Below are 8,843 nucleotides of genomic sequence, written 5' to 3'. Positions count from 1 at the left end.
GAATTGTCTGTTATTTTAGACTCCTCCCATCATTTTGTGCCTCCACAATGCTGCCATATATGTGCTGTCTGCTGACTACACATGTGATGTGATGACCTTCCGCAGTCACTTGCTGGGGTCCTGTCATTATTTTCGTTGTCTGATGGAGTCCCAGAACAAAATAGTTTGAGGACCTCTGATCTAAATCATTAATAGGTCAAACCCATATAGAATAGAATAGAATAGAATCAACTTTATTGGCCATGTATGCTTGCGCACACCAGTAATTTTTTGTGGATTTACAGTGCAGCATCAAGCAGGGATGAAGGGGGGGGGGGGGGGGGGGGGGGGGGGGGGGGGGGGGAGAAGGCATTACATACATTTCATTAAGACATTACATGTGGGAAAAACATGCCCACCAAGTTGCACAGCGCCTAGGCAGCCATCAGCGTCGCCACTGGTCACTGCTACAGCCAGGTAGGTAACATTAAGCAGAGACAGTACAGTTATCACACAGGGAACACATACCCACCAAGCTGAACAGTGCCTAGGCAGCCATCAGCGGCGCCACTGGTCGCTGAAACATCCAGGTAGGTAACAATACAAGCAGACAGTACAGTTATCACACAGGGAATATATTTGACTGAGCTGCACAGCTCCTAGGCAGCCATCAGCGGCGCCATCTTGATCATGCTGCTCAAAGGCAGCAGTAATAATAATATTTGTATTTATGAACCACTTTTCTTCCAAAGCTGACACACCCTGCCAGCTTGTTGCTGGCAGGGTGAGCAATCAGTGAAGGAACAGCATACAGGCTTTGCATACAGTGGGGGTAGAGGTATATGATGAAGATCATGGTAAAGAAACAGTAAAACAAAGAGTAATACATAGCTTTCCTCAGCTCAGAGGCGGAGACAGATAGTAATTTGGGAAAAGCAAAATAAAATGTGGCAGTGTTTCGGTTTATGTCCAAATCCAGTCCAAACTCCAGATCTAACTCATTGCTTGCTTTAGATGACTTGCTTCAGATGATGATGCCAGACAAGCCTTGACCAGGCTTCTCCAAATTTCCCATTTTAAAGGAAAGTTAGGTCAGCTGGTACAGGGGGAGGGGTTGGTGTTTGCACACATTGCTCAACTTATCTGATTAAAGGTGGGGGATGTTGTAGGCTCCCAGTAGCAAAACACATTTCCATTGCAGACTGTTCTTTTAAATGAAAAGCATCAGGTTTTGGAAAATGGCATTCATGTACCTGTACAGAGGAGATGAGAGATGGTTTGAAAACTTCATTCCAGTTCTAACTCATTGCTTGCTTTAGATGACTTGCTTCAGATGATGATGCCAGACAAGCCTATGGTTGACAAGATCTAAAGGATCGACAGGTAAATGTTTGACTGTCAAAGGTCAACAAGTAAAAATGGTCAACACACGCTTTATTTACCATCCAGGTTGACTATGATTGGGAATAGTAACCTGTGACTAGTGCAGAAATAGAGGGGGAAGCTACAGTACCTTGCCTGAAGTGTGGCGAGCAATGCGAGACTGGCAAGAGGTATGGTACTGCAACTGTGGTCACATATGCTGAAACATAAAAAATTACACCCCAAACACTTGTGCAGGTATTGACTTTTTTTTGTGCCGACCTTTTGTAGATGTCCCCATTAGACGCAGTCAACCTTTTGCCTGTCAACTTTTTTCATTTTGCCCACATGCGGTCGACCTATTTAGATTGTCTATACCTATCTATTGATCCACATTCTAGTAGAACAATGGGAGGTATATTGTATATTACAATATTTGCAGCTGGCACATTGAAATAATACTGAAATGACCTAGTGACCATTACCAGAGATAATTATTAATTGGAAGAACCATCCACAACATCCAAACCAAAAATATAAAAATATATATTTTGATAATTGGATTTGATTGTGTTTTTTTAACTCAAATAAAAATTGACTTTAATACCAAAGGAAGCCAGCTTCTTATAATACAAAGACAACTTTTTTTGATAGCTATTTAGCATTCACAGTATTTACAGAAATTTCTATATTTTTACTTTGTTTATTAAATCACGATTAATAAAGTTAGGAACATGATATTTTAATGCAGAATGTTCAACATGCCCTGCCACAGTTTTAGCATACCCTAAAAGCAAAACTGACAGGACATGCTGGAATGTGTAGCTCCAAAGCAATTTGACAGCCACACATTAAATACTTTTTTTAAGGCATACAGTACCAATAAGAAAATTTATTTGAATTACTAGTGCATCTCAGGGAAATAACCATCTGTTTTTCATACATTTTGCCTTCCAACTGATTGTTGGGTTACTGGAGGCAGCAGTCTCCATAGATACATATGGAATAATATCACAGAAAAAAATGTATTAGAATTTGAAAACAAATCAACCAGTGCAGCTGAGTTCTCATCCCCCCCCCGACTGCCTCCACTGTGCTGCCTGCTTCTTCAATGCAGTACGCCGGTGGCCAATTAAACTGCTGCACCTGCTTTTGAGCCAATCAGAGCGGCTGCCGGTACACGCGTTCTGATTGGCTTACCAGCCGGTGCTGCATTTTAATTGGCCGCATGCGTCCTGCATTGAAGAAGCCTGTGCTTCGGGACCTGCAGCAGGAGACAGGCGGTAAGTGAAGGAAGGGGAGCGGGGACGAGGGGGGGAAAATGGGGAGGGGGTGTGGGGGGCAGGACTGGAAATCAGTCCCGGGACCCAAAATTCCTAGTGGCAGCCCTGTACCCTTGACTGCCAAAATCCCCAAACTCCTCTTTTCCCCTTCATGTTTGTCTAACCAATGTATTGTGTTTCCCTCTGTATGTACCGCCCTTTTGTACTGTGTGCATCTCTTAATTTCTGTGTCCCCACTGGTACCCCTGTCACTTTGTATGTTTACAAATGTCTCAGTGTCTATCTGCCTCTATTGAACTGTTTGTGTGTTGGGCTGCATAGGCAGACACATGTTACAGCGTACTTAGGACCTTATTCTGGTTCACACGCAGCACTGCAAAGTACACAGCGCTGCATGTCTTTTTTAGCCCGTCCGACAATCGCAGGGCGAATTCGCCTACACGGCTGCGAATGGATGTTTCTCATAAACATCCATTCACAGCCTATGGGGCATTACCCACATCAATCGATGGTTGCCGACCCGGCAATCAGGTCTGAATTAGGCCCTGTATACAGAGCACAACAGTCCTTTTATCATAAAACAGCTGTGGCTGCTGCATCTTAGTGCTTCATACACTGATTCAGAGACTGAGTTGCACACAGATGTAGAAAGGTAACATACAGTAATTACTCAGCACAGCCCCTTAGTGCGTCTTACATGCATTGCATAGCGACTAAGAAGCATTTTCTGCAAACAAAATATGCCCAATGCTAGCAGAGTATTACTGAATCTAGCATGTGGAGAGGGGCTGTGGGGTGTGACTGCAGCAATGATGCCTGAGGACACAGAGCAAAAACATGGGTGCCACATGAAGGCTCGTCTGAATCCCAACCGACAGTATACCAACATCACAATCCTGACTGTTTAAATGCCCGACAGTCGGGATCACAACTGACAGGAGCTATTTTCCCACATGGGGGACCACGAGTGAGAATAGAACCCGTGGCAAGCGCAGTGAGCCACCGAGCCCCCAGCATGGTGAACTCTCCCAAAATACCTCACACCTATTGCATTTGGGCCAAGGTGTATAAGTGGGAAAAATAAAAAATAATATTCCTGAAACCTTCTCACCATGCAATTTTAGTATGTAGCTATTATTCCCCAAATAAGTGCTAGTAATAATACTAGCAGCTATTGTGTTTCTATGTATGTATATGAGAAGATGGCACCAGGAGACCATGTAACAACTGACTCAGAGACAGGTGACATCTCGAGGGGAAGACATTCACAATTAATAGATCTGGAGATTGAATGGGAAGTGACTACATGAGAATCTCACAGGGGGACAGATCTCTGTGCTCTAACACTATGTAAAACAGTAGGGAAATCAAAGCAGGCACAGCTGAATCACTGCATGGAATGAAACCTGCAAACCATCCATTTTCCTGAAACCTCACTATACTATATTTAGGGTGACATTTTCAAAGCTCTGATAATTATCATCTGGAATAAGATGCGCTTTCATTTTGCTGAGTTTTGACCATTAGCTAAAGGGAATCTATCAGTAATATTACATTCTTTCCCCAGCTATGCGCCTTTTAGGTAAGGCTGTATCAGTAGGTATGCTGTAAGTGACAGCAGGTGGAAGTGATTGATGTTCACAAACAAACTGCTAGGTGTACACATTTGAAAGCATATATACTCACAGAGATCCACGCTAATTGTAATAAAGTGACTGACAAATAAACACATTCAATTAAAAAAAGTGAAGAAAAAAAAAACCAACCGTTAAGAGTCCAGCAAACAGACAAATATAATAAAAAGAGAATAAGGTCCTATATACAATATGAAACCCTTCCAGCCTGACGGCCATCATATTCTACCAAAAAAACCCCGCATATTTGCCAAGACTAAATATGGCCATACACTTGTCCGATTTGGCCACTTTTCACCCAATTCCCACAGATCAGGCTAAAAAGTTGTATAAAAAGCAGACAAATCAGATGTGTTGACATCTGAACCGATCCGATACATGGTCATGTGCATATCGGATTGGAGTCAGAGACGTCTTCCAACAAGGGCAGCCTCCCAGCAGCGCGGAGTGGGATGGCATGTGATATATTGCATACGATCTGCGCCGGACGGTTCAAGGCAATTCTTATGCAACTTCTCCCTCCGAGAAGTCGCATAAGTTTATGGGTGCCTCAAGGGGAAGAGCTGTCCAAACCCCCAGAAGATCCCTTTTCATCGATGCATGCCCTATGGGTATGCCTAATTTTTCATGGGATTACAGCAATATTAATATGTATTGCTATTTAGGAACACTATAATGCAGGAGACAACAGAGACATCTTCTGTGCCTGGTACTAAACCAAACACAGCAGCCATGAAGCCACATTTGTAGCAGTTTCTTGGCTCTCCTCAACAAATCATCTGTCAAGCAAAGGATAATGGGCCCACACATTTTAATAAATAGACCCTCCTATCTTAAATGAGCTCTCTTTGTTCATCTTTATACACAATAATCTATTGAAATCTCAAGTTTATGATATAACATGTCCACATTATTCACATCTCACATCCACATGTTAGGTATGACAAACCAACGTACAAGATACACATACAGGTACATGGGATAATATTCAAGATGCACAGATATTAGGATATACCAAATACCATGACTAAAATGTATTCTAACATATTGAAATATCTTGTAGCAAACCAAGCTGATACGATACCTTTACAATAAACTTCTAAAATAAAACTGTAATGTGATATAAGCTGGAAGCAACTTCTAGAAGTGCGGGCAGTATACAAACCTTATTGCTAATAATGCACAATGCTGTTAAACTGTCATCACTATATAAATGTCTCACTGGCTGGGCTCAAGTCATCATTTATTCACATCATTCATTTGAAGCATTGAGCACCACTGTCAGCTTGGCAGTTCTAGTGTTATCATCACTGCAGAGAGCGGGATCGGAGTCATGGAAAATACAATATCTCATACATTCAGGCTGTGGCTAAGAAGGTTCTATAGAGGTTTGTCGCTGGGGCATGGACCCCTAGTATTGCTCAAAACTAACAGAATGACCAGACACTTGTCTTGAGCTATTTCGTATCCATGACCAACATGACCAACATTATCAGAGTCAAGGAATGGGATATATTAGGCAACAAGTGAACACTCTATTCTTGAAATGTATGTGTTGGAAGCCGGGAAAATGGATAAGCGTAAGGATCAACTTTGTGCTAAACAACTGGGTCAGGTGTGCCCGGTATGCTGTTAGTACCAAACGAATGTGATTCAAGGTAGGATGGGGTCATGGGTGCCCAAGGCTTACTGATGTGCATGGCTACAATTAAAGGTGTCAAAGCACACAATGCATCACAGCTTGCTGTTGTATGTGTAGCTGCAGACTAGTCTTAATTCCCATGCTGACCCCTTTCCACCATTGAAATCGCTACAATGTGAATCTGAGTGACATAACTAGTCCATGGAGCATTGAAAGAAGGTAGCCTGGTCTGATGATTTACCTGGAGAACGGATAGCACTATGAGAAGAAGGCATGCTGGCAGAAGCAGTTGGACACCCTGGGAAATGTTCTGCTGGGAAACATTTGGTCCTGGCATTCATGCAAATGTTACTTTGACCAGGCCAGGCCCAGGTTATTTTGGGAGACATGACATAATTGGTGGAGGCGTGGCCAAAACCACTTATAAACAGGTAAAAAGAGGGCACAGGCAAAGGACAGTACTTCTGCAACAGTCTACCTGGCCAAGCACACATCGGCATCTTATGGCCATGGCATCTTTCAGCAGGATAATGCACCATTGTAACAATCGGACAGCAACATACAGGACTTAAAGGATCTGCTGATAATGTCTTTGTTCCAGATACCACAGGACACCTTCAGAGGTTGAAAAAAGGTGGCAAAAGGAGGACCTACAGTACAAAACATTAGGTGTTTTTTTTTTGTTATGACTGTACGGTGCCCTAGAGGAAGTTGCTTCTGTAGCAGCTGTCACCAGGTACCAGTACTACAAAACAAAGCAGGCTTGGCCATATTAATGATGGACTCAATGACAAGCGCCCTTTAAATTTCTGTAGGTTTCAGTTGGATGCAGTTGTTAGGTCGGCACAATAAAGTTTGACAATCCTTAGGTCGACAGGCAGTAGTTCGACAGGGAGGGAAGGTCGACAGGGTCCTTAGGTCGACCGGTGAAAAGTCGACAATGCAGAAGGTCGACACTGGTTTTATTTTCATTTTTACCCCATTGTGGTTCCAGAACAGGTGGTAGTTCATGCTCTACCATCCACTAGGTCATGATGGTAGAGCGTAACGAGGCACCGTGTCTGAAGCATTGTGAGGGGCTGCCGTACACGTAGACAGTGGCCAGAACTAGACGTCTAGATCTAGAAGACTATAAAAACCCAGAAAGAAATAAATTTCGACCTTCCGCCAGTCGACCTAAGGACCCTGTTGATCTTCAACCCCTGATGACCTTCCGCTGTCATCCGTTTTGTATTTTAAAAACTATTTGTTAAAAGTGCTTGAGTGTAGGTCTCTGGTGATTAGACTGGATTTCATTCTATTTATACAAACACACACACACATATACTGTATATTGGCATAATAATGTATTCAAGTGCAGAGTCTGTATTATAGACCCTACTATACATATTGTTCCATTCAGATTTCTTATTGTGGACCAGTATTATGTGGCCTATTGTGAACCAGTGGGATCTTAAAGAAACTTTTTCATACTCATAATTCAGTTTTCTGAAATACTTCAGTATAGTAAATGGTAGCCTGGGTTTTATCAAACCTTCTAAAAAGGGCAAGTGCAGGTATTGCTCATAGAAACCATTTAAACTGAGATTATAGCTGTGATAATCTAGTACTTGCCATAAAATAATAGCTAGCATCTAGTTGCTATGGCCATCACCTCCGTCTTATTACTTTTAGAACATTCGATCAAACTCAGCCTCTTCCCCTGCAGCAAGACTTCCACATGTTGGAACAACAGCTCTAGGGAAGTGTCAGAACAGAATTTATGACCAATCAGATGGAAATGACTGGTTAGTACAGCACCTCTCTATAATATAGAATCAGAGGACTCTAGTGCCAAACATCAGAACACCGTATGTTTCACCCTCAATCTCCGAACCAAAGAAACTGAAAGTGGAGCAATAATGATTTGATGTGTTGGCTAACAGGAGGCAGTGCAATAGCTTGAGTATAAGTGGTATCCATGGAAATATCTCCCCCACAGAGAATAATAGACGTGTTAACCAAAATCTTCAACCAAAATACTAAAGAACTGAATAAGTGGGCTTTCAGATGGAGAAGCCAAGAAATATCCAGGTGCAGTTCATTTGGTTGACAATGTTTAAATCAACACCAAAATATGAACATGCACAAGGCTAACCATGATAAAAGGTCAACACATTGAAAAAGGTCGACACAGGATAAGGTTAAGATGAGTTTTTTCTGTTAGTGTCAACACCTGACTATGTGGAATCCCAACTAGTGTACCCCTTGGCTCGCAATGCCTGTGAACCCAATTTTTTTTTTTAGACATGGTGGAGTCAACTTTGTCTCCTTCACTGGCTACGCCCTGCATGGCATCTCCTAAAAAGAGAGGACTGATCAGGGGAACTCTTTGTGCATTGGATACAGATGGCGGAGGGAGCTTCTGTCCAGGCCAGCTCCCAGTAGCTCCGCTACATAGACATCTGTTGTCTGACTCCAGCATTCTGCCTTCTGCACTTCAGAACCCCTTACCGAAAAGTTCTGAATTTGCCCTTTTCTGTGAAGTGCTACTATTTATCCTGCTTCCATATGGACCATTGAACATAAATAATAAAAACGTTAGGAAAACTTTGTCAATTTTTGGTCTTAAATTTATATTTTATTAAGAGTCTCCCCTGTATGCAAAGCCAAGGAACTGCCTAACAAAAAATATTTATCTGCTGAAAAATTGGTTTGGGGATATTTTTTGTAAAGCGATGAATCTTGTCAGCAACACATAATGAAATACACAACACAAAATCGAATCAATTTGATGCATTACACACTACATTATCAGATCACAAGCAATAAAAAGAAAAGTATAAAACTGTAGCCAGATTTAGGTATTGTTTACTTTCTTGGAAAATTAATTAACTACTTCTGCCGGGGAACATTACATTACATGGAAGATTTAGTTACGGACATACTGAAATGTATCCTTCT

At 42.0% G+C, this 8,843-nt stretch overlaps 1 protein-coding gene across 1 annotated transcript in view; it reads right to left on the bottom strand.

Moving 5' to 3' along the window:
* Window positions 1-442: 442 nt before the first annotated feature.
* The window catches only part of LOC146045580 (uncharacterized), a 47,526-nt gene continuing 39,125 nt past the window's right edge, over window positions 443-8,843 (bottom strand). Inside the window, exon 4 of the mRNA XM_083164544.1 lies at window positions 443-1,232. Within this exon, the coding sequence (XP_083020670.1) occupies window positions 1,225-1,232 (8 nt within the window). The 3' untranslated portion in view covers window positions 443-1,224. The remainder of the gene's footprint in view (window positions 1,233-8,843) is intronic.

This window comes from Crinia signifera, chromosome 11 (assembly GCF_055691185.1).
Source record: "Crinia signifera chromosome 11, ASM5569118v1, whole genome shotgun sequence".
NCBI classification, from domain to species: Eukaryota; Metazoa; Chordata; class Amphibia; order Anura; family Myobatrachidae; genus Crinia; species Crinia signifera.
The sequence above is the reverse complement of the archived record's forward strand: the minus strand, read 5'-3'. Positions and strand labels throughout refer to the sequence as shown.